The sequence below is a fragment of the Haemaphysalis longicornis genome, unplaced genomic scaffold, assembly GCF_048455015.1.
Source record: "Haemaphysalis longicornis isolate Haplotype H1 unplaced genomic scaffold, Haemaphysalis longicornis Haplotype H1 scaffold_9, whole genome shotgun sequence".
NCBI classification, from domain to species: Eukaryota; Metazoa; Arthropoda; class Arachnida; order Ixodida; family Ixodidae; genus Haemaphysalis; species Haemaphysalis longicornis.
In genome coordinates this window covers 154,793,071-154,808,227 of record NW_027526460.1, presented here as the reverse complement: position 1 = coordinate 154,808,227, position 15,157 = coordinate 154,793,071, and the positions used below count along the sequence as shown (strand labels likewise).

General features: G+C 47.2%; 1 protein-coding gene across 1 annotated transcript in view; it reads left to right on the top strand.

Annotated features, from left to right (window-relative positions):
* LOC144153944 (uncharacterized) overlaps positions 1–13,257 on the top strand; it is a 45,952-nt gene extending 32,695 nt beyond the window's left edge. The window contains exons 11-16 of the mRNA XM_077685719.1: positions 2,204–2,303; positions 2,730–2,891; positions 6,053–6,166; positions 9,944–10,076; positions 11,102–11,149; positions 11,914–13,257. Of these exons, the coding sequence (XP_077541845.1) occupies positions 2,204–2,303; positions 2,730–2,891; positions 6,053–6,166; positions 9,944–10,076; positions 11,102–11,149; positions 11,914–11,924 (568 nt within the window). The 3' untranslated portion in view covers positions 11,925–13,257. The remainder of the gene's footprint in view (positions 1–2,203; positions 2,304–2,729; positions 2,892–6,052; positions 6,167–9,943; positions 10,077–11,101; positions 11,150–11,913) is intronic.
* The last annotated feature ends 1,900 nt before the right edge of the window (positions 13,258–15,157 follow it).

The window sequence follows — 15,157 nt, the reverse complement described above, 5'->3', positions numbered from 1 at the left end:
CGGCAGGGACCCTTACGTTTGCTCACTCCTGGGACATGCTGGCGCTTGTCACCGACTTCATCAAATCGCCCTCAAAGCGCTCTGACCTTGGGGGAAAAATGCCGTACACACGGCGCATTGACGCTCGTATCTTTCTGGTCGCAGCAGAGAGCTCGCGCGAACTGCTTACCATACACGACACCGGTCAACTGGCATAAGCGATACTGCTACTGAAATTGAACTATTATTAACCGTAATAAAAATACGGCACATACGTACCAGTCTGTATTGGTCCGTCGCGACGGGGCTGACGAGGCAGCGGTGCCGACGGCTGGGCGTTCGTCTGTTGTGGCTATCGCGGAATGGTCGCTTTCCGGTCCATACGCGTATCCCACAACTCCTGCCGCTCGTGCACTTAGAAGCATTGAGCGTTCAAGTGGTGTGAGGTTGTTAAATGCAAGCCCGAGCTTCTCGGCGAGAGTTTTGTTCTCCGGATCAGCCGATTCCATGACTAGGGCTGCGGGTGCACTAGGTGTTACTAGTATTTTTAAAATGGCCGCCGTCTCGGTTTCGGCACGACTTCCGGTTCCTGTTTGATTCCCGCGTGTGGGTGCTATATGGAGCCGACATACTAAGTATGTTTCATGGACCGGCTCGTATGACGCCATTGTTCACGTCACGAAATGTGCAATTTGGCGGGAGATTTAAAATTTTGGCTTAAATTGCATTATTTCTCAGTGAATAAAGCATCATTTGCTTCCGGGAAAGCGCTTAGGGTACTATGAAACACCTAATCTTTCGAATAAAACAAACTTTTGTTTTCTCTTCATGGCTCCTTTAGCGATCACTGCATTTAGGCCTCGCGTAGGCTCGCTGGCGTACTCCGTATTCTCGAAGGTTGGAGACTCGGAGGCGACATTGCACTGTGTCGCACGGTAGAATAGGCTGGTTCCACAATGTTCGCAACGAGCTTCGATTGTCGGTAAGCACTTCACATCCATTCGCGCGGCCGCAAGTTCACACCGACAATAAATTTTCAGGGACGCTGGAGCTCACATGACACCAACTGGGAGCCATTTTGTAAGGAGGCATAAAGGAGGGTGGGGTGAAGACGGAGGAGCCGGAGTAGGCGTGGGAGTTTTTAATACTACCCCACGCGGACAAACGTAGCATTCACAGCTAGATACTGCGTTTTGTGGGGAGGTACAATCATGGTAAATGCGCCTATTTACGACGACTCGTGTCCCCCGTTGTAAACTGGCAGTTTTTCCACCATCATACTACCACACGGGGAGCAGACCACCTGCCGTGAGGAATATAAAAGGCGTATTTCAGCCAAGAAACTCCCATTCAGGCTTATCTGTGTTTCGTGTGTGGGTTCCGGCTGATCCCTCTCTCCCGGATCCGCTGTCAGTGTAGGGCCGATCGGAACGTCCCGGTGAAAATTTGGTTGACACTGGGGCTCGCTCCCCTGTTTCTCCAGCCTTGCACCAATAGTGCAAGCGGCGCCATTTTGTCTCTCCATCTGAAAAGCAGTCCCCGCAGCCTGGATAGAACTCGCGTCCTTGGCCTCAGTAGCACAACAGCTAAATCCACGGAACCACCCCACCCTTCCCTCTAAAGTCACAACACATTAGCACGCATGTTTTCATTTAGCCAATGGGTTTAATAAATTGTTGAACACTCAAATAGATGAACATCCGTACTAGCGTTTGAAGACATTTGTTAAATGTAGAATTCTTCGGCATCTACATATGTCTAATCCATCAGATTATAATAGTAATCATTGTAACGTGACAGATGAGCTGTACGAAGCGTTTAGAAATTTAGTAGAATGTTCAAAACCCAATATTTGGACATGTTATTGCATTCCTCACCTAAAGTCTGATTCGAGCTCAAATAAAATCTGCTTTAGAAGAGCGTTTTATACGCTAACAATATTCGTAAGTTAATTAAAATGTTTTAGGCAGCTGCAATAACTACGACATAGGCTTGCCGCCATATTTAGGAGCGTTTATAAGCGTTTATAAGCGTTTATAAGCGTAATATCCATTTATAAGCGTCAACTCTTCTGTGATGCTTGCCAGCACCATGCTCATGTTTTCCCAGTCATGCGGATGAGTGATGTTGCTGTAACCCACTGGTATTGCTTTGCAGGTGTAGGGATGCTTCTTAAGAAGGCCTGTTGTGTCCGCAATTTAACGCTGGCGCTCTTTTTGCGCAGTTTGTGCGACGTGTTCGTCCTCGTAGACCACCACATCCCTAATGCGCGGCGTTCCTGCCACGTGACCTTCCCTTCTGTATCGCCGAGGACTTCGTCCCTGGTGAGAATCACTACATACTTGGACAGTTTTAGTCCATTTAGCGTCTGTTTAAAGATGCGGCGTAATTCCGGTTAAGGCACCTCTCACGTCGGGGCTGAAACCCACGCCCCATCTTTATAATCTTGCGGCACTTCCGTGTCCGCCTTCAGCCGGTCAGGCGCCGTTCAATCAAAGCGGACGCTTTCGAAAGGAACACAACAGGGGTTCCGCGCGTATTTTTTTTCCGGAGAGGGACCTTTCCGTAAAACGTTTAAAATCTCAGGTGCCTAAAGTTGAACACTTGTATGGGCATCGGTGCGACGGCATGGACATGCGAAGCGATAAAGAGCCTTATCAATCGTCACGTGCCTGAGCCTAACATTTCCGGATCCCGCAAACATTGATATTTACCGACGACTCTGGTCGTTGTGCGTCCTTCTGCCGCAGACGTCGCCGATGCTGATTACCAAAGAGCTGATCCAGAAGGGCATGGAGAACAAGACCTTCTGTGTCAGCCTGAACTTGGCCGTGCTCAAGTTCGCCACGCACGCGACCAGCGCGGCCCGCGGCGGCCGCTGCGATTCGGAGGCACAGGTCGGCTACTCCGAGGTGAGTGCTGACGGCGCACCTCGTGCGGCGACTGTCCGCGCCTTGGTGTTATGCTATAGTTCTACGTATTATCAGTTAAAGAGACTCTGAAGTGAATTGTAAACATTGTCGAAGTGCCTCACCAGATTAACGTATGCAATGCGTAGGCCGTTGTCGGTGCTTCTCTAGCCGATTTTCATGTATTTTAACGACAAATGCGCGCGAAAGTGCTGCTTCCGTCAGACTACCCTCAACGCTCATTGGACGGCGTCGGAGATAACGACATAGTGGTGCGTCCATAGTACTCGCATAACTAGGGGAATAGGCAAAGGGTCAGACTGCCTTCAACGCTACTTGGACGGCGTCGGAAATGACATAGTGGTGCGTTCATAGTACTCGCGTACCTAAGGGGAATAGGAAATGGATGCGGCCGGTTGCTTTCCGAATTTTTTGGTCCTTGGGGGGGGGGGGGGGGGGCGGAGAGAGGAAGTGAGGAAACGGGGAGTCTCATCTCTCTACGATTCAGATATTTACTAGCGGCAATTATTTTTTCTGTCACAAGCTGCGCACCAACCACACTTAGCTTCGATGTATGGTCCGATCACGACGAGGAACCGTTTAGCAATTACACGAGGGGCGAGGGGGGTGAAAGTGATCGAAACAACGTTATGTAGAGCATCATCAACCTAGAGTATCTTTCTCGAAAAAAAATTCTTGCTGTAGTTTTTATTTGTCGTGTTTCTTTCGTTTTCCGTGCCCTTTTCCCATCAGTGAAATTCTCTTGACGCCAGTGGTACACGGGGCTTAATTTAGCGGATTGCTAGCATGTCTAGACCCTGTGCCTGCACATTCACGTAGCCCTTTTACATAGGTCTCCGCACTTCTGCAGCAGTTCCATCTGGTGCAATGTTTCGAGCCTGTTCTGCCTACAGTGATCATTCAAAACGATTTTCTAAAGTGTCTTGACAAGTGAACGTGTTCCTGTACAACTTAACCCCTATTTTCAATATATCAGCAACGCTGTTTATTGCGTTACCTTTTCCATCCCTGAGGGCACTGTATGGTGTCAGTGCCAACGGCGAGTCTCTTCTTGCTTGATTTGAAACTTCCGTTTTATATGGTTCCATTCCCTGTCATCCATTTGTACATCTTTCTTCGATTTCACAAGTTTTACCGGCCGCTTATTATTCGGCCGCACTGAATACTAGCACGCCTCTTCGAAGCAGGGGCTGAAAACGTGCTTCGTTTCCGATTAGGGTGCTTTTTACGAAGCCCCTGTTCGCCTCTAGTAGGAGATAAATTCGCGTTTGAAGCGGATTGATGGTGTTGAAGATTGGTTTCCTACGCTGTCGATGTGCGTTGAGAGACAAGAAACGCTGGCTAAAAAGGTTGTTTTCCCTTCTAGTGAGTCCGCTTTCATCCCCATACCTTTGGCAGCCGCACGAGCGCCATTGTCCGCTGAATTGTCACAGATGACATGGTCAATGTACTTTGCCATTTCATGCACTTATTTACCGCATCGCAATGTGATTGAGCCGTTTTTGCCGGCAGATTTTGAGTTTAAGCACACGTGCTATTTCAGTAAACAAATATTTACCAATTCTGGATAATTTAAAGACCAACTCTCCGCAGCTCAGCGGCGCCGAATACTTTCCGCGTATTATATATTTATTTCTTTTGCAATACTCCCAGTCTCTACTGAGGCTATATCAGGTGCGGACAATGTGCAGATACAAAGGACACTCATCGCACCAACTATTAAGCTATAAGTAAAGAAAATCAGTAACAACAATTTTGCATTTAGCGGAAAAGCAATTCACACTTACAAGCCGTACTCACGCGTTTAAATTTTCGTAAAAAGAATAAAGAAATCAAACATTCTGCACATACACGAAGAACAAGTACATGATGGTTTGCGGGGTGACAGAAGAGCACTGGAAATTAAGACAAGCCAGGAGATTTTTTTTAAATTTTCACTCGAGCGCAGATAGCAACTTAGCGTTAGTGGTGAAAGGGACTAGCATTATGCATTGATTGATGGCAACCAGAATAAAAGAGCATCTAAACGCGTCATTATTACATATATACTCAACTAAAGTGTTTGTGTGTTTGTGCCTGGTAGCTCGTGTTTGAAAGTAAAACTGTACTTTCAAATATCACTTTTGTAACAACTATGCAGGAGTTGATAAATAAACTTTAAGCGTGCCTGTCTCGCTCGTGCTTCAAGAGTAAGAAGTCGAGGAATGGCTGGTAGGTTAGTGGGAGAGCCTCAGCGTTTAAATTGGTTCAGAATTAATCGTATGGCCTTCCTTTGTACTGTTTGTTTTTTTAATGCTGGTCTGGGAAAAAGGAAACCACACAGTATTTCCGTATTCGAGGATCGGCCTAACAAATGTTTTGTACGCTAGAATTATCGTTGACAAGGGTGCCAGTTGAAGTGATCTGCGAAGAAAAAAACTATTTTTGCATAGCGCGAGCAATTATGCTTACACTCTAGGGAAGGCGGCCGTGTAGCTAGCATAAATGTGAATGTAAGAGTACTCACCTACAAGGCAGAAACGCGGAGGCTCACTAAAAAGGTTCAACTTATATTGAGGACAACTCAGCGAGCAATGGAACGGAAGGTAATAGGTGTAACATTACGGGACAACAAGAGAGCGGAGTGGGTCAGAGAGCATACCCGTGTTAACGACATATTAGTAGAAATTAAGAAGAAGAAATGGACGTGGTCAGGGCATGTAATGCGAAGGCAAGACAACCGCTGGTCATTAAGGGTAACAGAGTGGATCCCTAGAAAAGGCAAGCGTGGCAGGGGGCCGCCGAAGGTTACATGGGCAGATGGGACCAAGAAGTTTGCGCGAATAACTTGGTTACAGTTAGCATAGGACCGGTATTACTGGAGATTAATGGGAGAGGTCATGCGCTGAAGTGCCCGTAGATAGACAGATGATGAATGATAATGAATGAATATCTCCCTAGAACGTCCTTTAACTTTTAAGCAACCAACGACCGCTACAAATCGCAAAACCCTGCACAGGAGTTATCGCGGAGATTTACCTTTCAAACATAACACTTCTCGGCCTTGTAAACACACGCGCCATCTGTTGTAAGAGGTATGCAGGGCAGAGAGGTTGGAGGCGTGGGTAAGCACATTTTTTAATATACTTCTCTTCTCCTTGCAGGTGTGCCGGCTGAACAACAAAGTTCCCGTGTTCGACATGAACTGGATGACGGCTTCTTTGAGCGACAGCAAGCAGCTATACACCTTCGAGAAAGCGGACATGCTGTTATCCAAGGTGCGCAAACCGGATGTGTTCCTCACTCAAAGTGTGTTGGCGGACATAAAGGTTTTGTAATTGTGAGAACAGCGATCGGAACTGCGTACCCAGTAGCACGCAAATAATTCGTGTCAACCGACATAACGAGGATCTGTAGTCGTCGCACCAACTACCTTTATGGCCTTCAGCGTGTTTAACTCTTCCGGCCACTGGCACGTTATGGTTTATACACACGATATATGACAGAGTATAAAAAGCTAACAGCTGCATCTTGTCTAATGTTGGTTACTTCATTATTCATCGTCAGTTTTAAACGTAATCGTACAGGAGTCGAGTAGATAAAAAACAGGTTCGGATGAAGTTGTATATTACCACCACGAATCAAAATGGCGTTGAATAATTTTCGCGACACGTTGCTTACTCCGAAACCACGATAGCGAAAGTACAAAAAACTAACGGCAAATCAATCCGATACAACCCTTAGATTATCGCAGAAGCATTAGTTCTTTGATACTGCCGTTACTAGCAATGTATGCGCTTCATAGTTTTGGTGAACATTGTTCTGAATCTAATATACTGCGATTGGTAACAACCCCACCCGCATATCTTTTGTTATTTGCCCTAACTGCGCGTGAGCGACAGTTAACCGCCAATTTGAGCCACTTTCTGACCTGACCTGACCTGACACTGGCGTGACATCTTTCATTGGAAATTAGGTAGTCGGGTCCTTTCCTTATCAAAACGCTGTCATCGCTTCAGTGTGCCTAGTTGGTTTAATTGAAAACTATTACTAAACTATACAAAACCTCGAGTAGGATTCATTGGACTTAGTTGTTGTCTCTGAGCTTAGTCTAGGGAGTCCAATTAAAAATCTTAGCCCAGTTTCCCCGCCCCCCGTAAATATTAAACTATAAGAACAGTGGCCCGATCTTAACATCAAAAACTACGAACACACACGGTTGGTAGGTAGAGACAATGAAGTTTTATTATGGTGCGGCTACGTCAATCACAGAGCAGGCTCTAATGTGCCCCACAGATGGCAGCAGAAGAGAGTGTGGCATTGCGCAATTCGGAGGTGGGAGAGACGCCGCACCTGGCGAGGACTATACATAATTTGGGAAAGATGCACAGGCCGTGGAGAGCATTATATAACCTTTTGATGCCCAGTGTTGCTCAGGAGCAACAGAACATTTTTCTCTCTCGCACTTTGTGGTTTTTTCGACTTTAACACCATCTATCGACAGAAAAAGGAGCCAGCACGTTCAAAAATTGAAGAAGAGAGGGCAGCACGTACTTCCGTGCGCTAAAAGAAATATTGTTTACGCATGTCAACTATCATCAAGCCCGGATGGCTCAACGGGCTTGTGACGGGTAACCCAAATTGTGCAATTTGGTGGTTATTACATAAGATAGCAATAGAAACCTTACGTTATTATCTTCACTTGAACCATAAATCATCGTGATCCAGGTAGCTCTTTTGTTCGAATGATCCCCCCCCCCCCCAGTGTTTCTCAGTGACGAGTTTGTCAGTAGTGTACGTCTTAATGAACCAGATTTTTTTCTCACTTCATATTTGTGCTGCCGGAAGTTCTTTTAGGTCATCAAAAACTTCCCACACGCTTATGCAAAATAATAAAGTTTTTGGCATCAAAAGGATAAAGAGGGGCTGTCACCGTACTCCCTCCGTATATGGTCGTCCTTTATCGTGGAACAAACAATCTGGGAAAGCATTAAAGGAGGAACCAAGCTTACACTAATCCACCTAATCCAGACGGGTACGCTAATTCAGCCGGCTGCACCTGTGACCGCAGATGCATTGGTGGGATGACACTTTTTGAGGGGCATTGAAAGGTATCTTCTTCTAAAATATAAACTCCCTTGGACCTCGTTTTATTATTATTTAATTTTTTTCATAGGCCTAAATCACACCGCTGAATAAATACTGAACCTGGCGCGAGGCTCTCTGATCATACCCATTTACTGCTCCGCTAAACTAACCTTCGGCGTTGTCATATACTACGCTTACCTCAGCCTCGAAGAGGACGCCGTGAAATTTTGATACAGCGCAACCCGCAAATTAGCATATTAAAAAAATGCTGCAGCTTGCACTAGTTGTATAAGGTTGCAGAAACAGCCGAGCCGGCGCCCCTCTCACGTTGTCGGCGACCCGGCACTTGCATCATCATCAGCAACAGCAGCAGCCTACTACGTCCGCTCCAGGACCATGGCCTTTCCCATCGACCTCCAACCGCTTCTTTGCGTGCCTCTCCAGTCCATTGTTTGCCTCCAAATTCCCTTACTTCGTCCATCCACCAAGTAATTGGCCTTCCCCTTTTTCTAGACCCGACCCTCGGTGTAGCTTGTACCGGCTGAAACCGGCAGCGCGACCTCGGCGCCGGGAGCGCGAGCTGCTCTGTGCTCGCCACTCCAGCCGCGACCGCACGTACACTGAGAGAGGACGATCACGCCACAGAACTCTGCCACGGATGTTGGCAGAGTGTTGCCCACTTCATCACCAACCAGTCCAGTGGCTGCCTCCACGTCTGCAGTGTGAAGGGATGACTTGACAATTTGGTCGTCTCCTCAGCACGACGACGCGGGTTCGATTACAGGCGGCGGCGGCCGCTTTTCTGATGGAGACGAAAAGCGAAAGCGCCCATGTGTACGAGATTTGGGCGCACGTTAAAGATCCCCAAGTGGTTAAAATCAATCCGGAGCCCTTATCGCTGCGTTGCGTGGCAGCTCATCGACTGTGTTGCGTCGGCCATGCTGTTAAACCCTATAAATAATCAATCAATCAATATTCGCCATCATCGTCTTCGGCGCGGCGCACCCGTGGGGCGGGCATTGCCGCGAGGCACGCACTCACGTGCGTTCTGGGTTTTCCGTCTCCCCCGGACGGATTTGTGTCGGTCTACAAAGCCCTCTGTTAAGAGTTTCTATTCAAAACGCTGAAAAAGAATAAAAGAATACGGTTATCGATGCCGGCATCGACTCAGAACCAGGGTGCATCATTTCATTTGGGCGGCACGTGCCAATCTGTATGTGTTTTAACACGACGGTGTTTTACGCTCGGGTGCACAAAGATCTCACTGACGTCATATCTGTCATAGAATGACGTCGCCAAAAAAAGTGCAATTGTCGCGGCGGCGCCAGGACTCGAGTCCACGAAATTCTCGCCACAACGGAAGGTACGTGGCGCTCTGCCTACTGCGCTATGAACAGAGACGGAAGCAGCTCTAAGAACGCGCCTTATGTCCTTCCACATGACTCATTTTGATAGTGCTGCCGTCTAGGAGAGGCGAAGCGAAGTAGCGCATTATGACGCTAATGAGCGCCGACTGTTGGCGCTTGGATGCCAGCGCCTTCTTGTACGGGTGACGCGCGTGAATTGAGGCACCCTCTGCTGTTGCATCGATCCCATAACCATTATGTGTTTCAAGCTGCTGTTTCTGTGCACATCATGTTTGGTTTTGGTTTCCCGGAATAAACAGGTTATCTTTTTTTGTTTCCTGCGTGTCGGCGTCACTTCTTCTGGCGGCGTCACGCTCTCAAACCCTTCGCACATGGAGGTTCCTTCAACGTTCAGCTGCTCCTGTGAAGGAACTTTTCACTTTCGTGTTTTGCCGATTCCTGTGAAGGAGGGATCAACCACAATTGTTTCCCGATATGCTCCCTGGCCTATGTTTTGAAAGATTTCATCAGTTTGGATTCGATTACAATGACTTCTGTCCTTGCGTTTTGGTGTGTTTTACCCGCGGTATATATCCCACGCTGTGACTGTGCGCACTGCAGGTCCTCTTCCTGAAGGCGTGGTTCCCGTCGGTCTGCATCGCGACGTTCCACACGGAGCTGGACGCCGTGGACGCCACCCAGTGTCCGCACTCGGCACAGTACGAGAGACTGCTGGCCGTACGGAAGGCTCTCGGTGGGTGGCCCCGCTCAGCTCGTAGTTCCGCGCACGTTCCACCTTAAAGCTGCATGAGGTGGACATAAGTAGCGGTACTACACAGCCACTGTTATGTAATTAATACCTGAAACTACAGTGGAGTCAATATACATAAGTAAAAAGTGGTAAGGCATATCACGCCAGCGACACGTTGAATGCATCACCGTTTTCGGTAACCCAGCTTTGGCGGTGTTATCTTGCCTCATTTAGCTGATCTCCTTCCCTGTTAATAAATACGTTGATATTAACGCTGTACCGTCATGTTTATTTTTATTTTCAATGAAATTTCGGTAGTTATAGTTTCACATTGTCAAAAACCTACGTTTAACCTGTACATCCATAAACAGACCGGCAAAAATGAATTAAAGTGTGATGCTTGTGAACAGGATGCGCGAATGTTGATGCATTGTTAAACTTGCTTAGAAGGCATACCACGTGCAGCGTAGAGAAAACACTTTACTTGGGACGTAACGGCCGAGGACCAACGCATGGGACCTTCGACAGACTACTCAAGCGAAGGACCCAGCACAGTGATGAAGTGGCTAAGGCGTTGCGCCGCTGAGCCAGTGACCAAGTTCAGTCCCGGCCGAGGTGGCGGCTTTTCTGATGGAGGCGAAACTTGAAAACGTCCTTTCATCAAGGTTTCGGCGCAGGCTTAAGATCCCCGGGGTGGGGGGGGGGGGGGGGGGGCGGAAATTATTCCGGAGCCCTCCGCTATACCGAGCATCATAGCCCATGTGTAGCTAAACTCTAGCGAAGGATGAGGAGAAAACAAATTCGCATGACTTACACACACACGCTCCCGGGCAGACACGAACTTATAAACACTCACGTATAAAAGATTGAAAGAATTAGGGACTTAACTGGCAGTTTCTGAGGAAGAAAAAATGGGTTCGCGTGATACCAACAGCCCAAAGAGTTATAAAATGGCGAAGCGTCTAGTATCTGATATTGTAGGCTCGATTTCACTGCATAAAACTTGTTTCTTCTTTGGTGTAATGCAGACGCTGCCGTACATGAAGGAAATCGTCCCTGGAGAAACTACGCCGAAGGTATGTTCGCACACGCGAATGAACGCTGTCTTGTTGCATAGGAAGAAAAACACAGGGGGTGGGTCTTTAAGCAGATACAGTACACATCCATTCACTAGCAATCTTGAGAATTAGTGCGCACTACAGTTAACCGCCAACTGACTTGGTAACTTTGCGGGAGCAGGGAGAGAAATGGGATAGTAAGAGTGGCATTTACCTTTTGAGCTAGGTTTATGTAACCGAAACTTAACTCCGCGTTTGGGGGAAAAAATGTTTGCCTGCTGTTTTAAAGGGACCCTGCAACACTTTTTCAAATTTCTGCGAAATCTTAAATGCTCATAGAGCGTTGTCGACCAACAACCTCAGTACTTAGATTAGTTGGTCGCAAAGTACCACAGCGAAACATTTTTTATGTATGCTTATCAGATAACTAATAGACTTGCTCGAATGATTTTTCTCTTTCCCGGTCTTGGCATTCGTAGACCGCTGGAATTACGTCATTACAGCTGTGCAGTGGCTACTGGCCGACTTTGCTTCAGTTACCGCAGTGAACGTATTCGATAGCCACTTTAAAAAGAACCAAAAACCAAAACAAGACTCGGAAGGCGTATCTGCTGCTACATGCAAATAACGCAGTGCCCCACCGTTCTGGCGAAAACAATAGCTTTTACAGTGCCCCCAACGCGAACGAAAGAGGGAAAGCGTGTGTCGGAGCTGTTGCAAAGTCCCGTTGACAGCACAGTAGCACGAAATTAGCTTAGCGCTGTTTTCTTTTCCGATTGCAGATGGTGCATGACGAAGCTGCCACCGGAGAGCCTGCACGTGCCTTTGTTTAAATCAAAGAAAAAGATGGCCATACTATATTGTCATTTGCTTTTATTATTCTTTTGATGGGTAAAAATCCCTCACTGCTCTTTCTACGCTTTTCCCGAATAAGGTCTCAGAAATCTATCCCGCCCTCTCCAATGAGTGCTCCTGTTACCCTTAGGTTGTACACATCTGATGGGAAATAATTCTCTTTTATGCATAACGCTATGGGTAGCACTTATTGCGGAAGGTAAAATACGAGGTGTGTATAAAAAGTACCATCTTATGATGCGAAATTTCAGTACGCATACTGCTTTGAAAATACCTAAAAGAACTCACCTGAACCCGCTATGTACCTGTGCGCGTGATTCATACTGAATCGCGCGCATCCAGGTATATAGCGCTCCACACTGTCGCATCTTCAGTCGTCTAGGAGATATACGCGAACTACTGAAAGCATATCTCTGAAGGTTGCCTGGGGCCATACATTCTGTGCAGTATCTTGTGGTGAGCTTGCTAAGGCGTTATCGCGGCTTTTCCCTACGGTGGCGTGAAGCTGCAGCCTCTATAGCCAATGTTGGCGGCATTCTAAGAAATCTTTGTAGTATTTCCCTGTCTGTGTCCTAATCACTTTATTTCAAAGATATTCTGCAATACTCGTACGCAGTTCTGTGGAAATGTAGGCGCTTAAGCATTATTTGGGTCGCTTTAGGCGCAATGCACATCCAGTCCGCAGTTTATGGGAAGTTCTGGGGGGGGGGGGGGTTCTTGCAGAGAGGAAAGAACATTCTGAATTGATTCAAGCAGCTGTCTTTACACTTGTTGGGGAGGTGTACGTGCAACTGGCGTTTTATTTTCTCTGAGGAGGAGTAGGGAAGGGGAAGCCACCTTTTTGCGACATTCTCCACTTCACAGGGGTGTGATGAAGACTCACAAACGTAATGTGGGGAAGGGCTTTCCGTTCGGTAGCCGCATAAAAAGCGATAGGGTTAGGGGATTACCCTCCCATCTTTTGCTGCAGGATTTCGTTCCTATTGCTGAAAGGTTGCCTCGTATGGATACTAGAGAGTGCGCAAAACAAAAGTATACGCTCTCTTTTTTAGGCAGCTTTTTTTTGTCCTTATACTGGCTTCTTCGCACACCTGTTTCAGAATTATTAGCGTATTCAGTGATTTAAGCAAGAGACAATAGTTTTTGTCAGCTGGATTAAAAAAAAATATTGTTAAAGTGAAGCCCTTCAATCATGGCTCCGACACCGGACAACCGGGCTGTTGTCGTTTGCTCCCCACACTTCCGTGCACCAACCGGGGATATTTTACAGTTGCGTCAATAAAGAATGCTTGGATCACTTGTCTGCCTTTTCCTTTAACATTAGATGGAAATAGATAGGATGATTCAGGGTACTTGATGAGTTTCTCGGTTAAATGACAAGCGCCTAGTGCATGTCAACTGTTTGTGGTAATGATGGAGTGAAGTAAATTAGGTGGAGATGGTTTGCCTTTTTTTGGTCGTAGATACCTTTGCGCCAATAAACAAGCATAGTACTACTAGTTGGTTAAATAACCCGCACGGGGCACCTTGAGCAATCTTAGTGACAGTAGGCAGCGACACCGCGGACACCGAGCTCCCATAGATAAGCTTTGTCCAACCTTGGCGAGGTGTTTAAAGGTGAAGGGTAGAAACCTCAAACGGTGGCCGTCGGAGCCTTGGTAACGCTCCGGCCGATGGGTTCCTTCTGTCTACCAGACAGAGAGCTCCGGGATCTCTGACTACCAGGGTAACGTCGAAGGAGAAAGTATCCCTGTCTCCTGCTTTATACTTTGGTGCATGGTATTTTCAAATACCCTTTCTACACTGATCGGCCCCGAAAAGGGTACATACCGAAGCAACAAAGGTACTGTCCAACAGCCAAATATTGTGCACCCCAGAATATCCCCTCAATTTCTTGTGATTCACTATCTTGAAGCTGGAATTGCATTTACAAGGAAGTCCGTGTTCACAGTGGCACGATTCCTTGAATTAATTGTTGGTAGCAATGAAGCAAGCAAACTGTCATCAGGTGATGTACTTGGCGAAAGATACACCAAGGACAGGTTTCTGTCTCAACTCGCCACACCGTGAATACTACGCCGGGAGATAATTTCTGAAATAGAACTCTTGAACAAAACAATCTTCTTGACGTCCGTGACCAAGGTGTAACAGGTGTAAAACGAATTACTCTGAGACGCGATGGCAAAGGAATGAAAACTAAACATATTACCCCAACTTTTGACAAAATTACCCCACCTTCCCGCGAGGAGAACCCTATGGAGATGCGACGCATCTTTGGGGTTCACTTGGTGTTTCCGTTGGGTTGACTCTCTAATTGCGTGAAACGTGTGAGGAACGCGTATGATGTATTCTTTAATTAACACGTGGCGTAACGTTAACGATGACGGCCTTGTGGTCACTGAAGTGTACGGGTAGTGGATGGTGAAGTAACGGGACCACAGTGCAATTTGCAGCGAAGATGAAGTCTATGCATGTGCTCGAAATCGTAACGCCGGTGCTGGAACGACCGCGGCTATGACACAACACAATCCAACACAATCCACTTTAATCCAATCCAATCCAAGCCAAGCCAAGCCAAGCCAACCCAATCGAATCGAATCCAGTGCCCCTCGCTACAGAGTGTTCGCTATCGGAGAGAAGAGGGGGTGAGGGGCGGAAAGCGCAGCTCGCGCGGCGATGAGAATGGGGGAGGGGTGTGGACGGACAACAACAACGCGGTATGGAGGGACAAGGTGAGTGAATGAGATGCAGTCGCATCTAAAAGCTCTCTTTCTCAGGCCATCAATGCTGCTTTCATTCGCGGTCAGGTTAGCCGTTTACATTCCAAACCCGCGTATATGCTTGAAGGGTCAGCGTTCAACCAGAACGTGATACCTCCATTTGCTGGTGCCGGGATGTGCTCAGGGGGTAAGATTGTGAGTCTTGCTGCGCCCTGCGGAGACCGATTCGGTTCCCTTGGTTTGAAGCGGAAAATAAAAAAAACACGGACGACAAACACAGAGCGGACAGGACAGGCACTCACTTCCAACTACTACATTGTGCTACACATGCGCCTATTTTTGTAGAAATGGAGAGGGCGAGAAATAAGGGTAGCAAGAAAATATACATATGATCATGAAGAGAAAGTCGTTCAGAGCACGTCTTTGAGAAAGCCCAATTCGCTGCTGTACA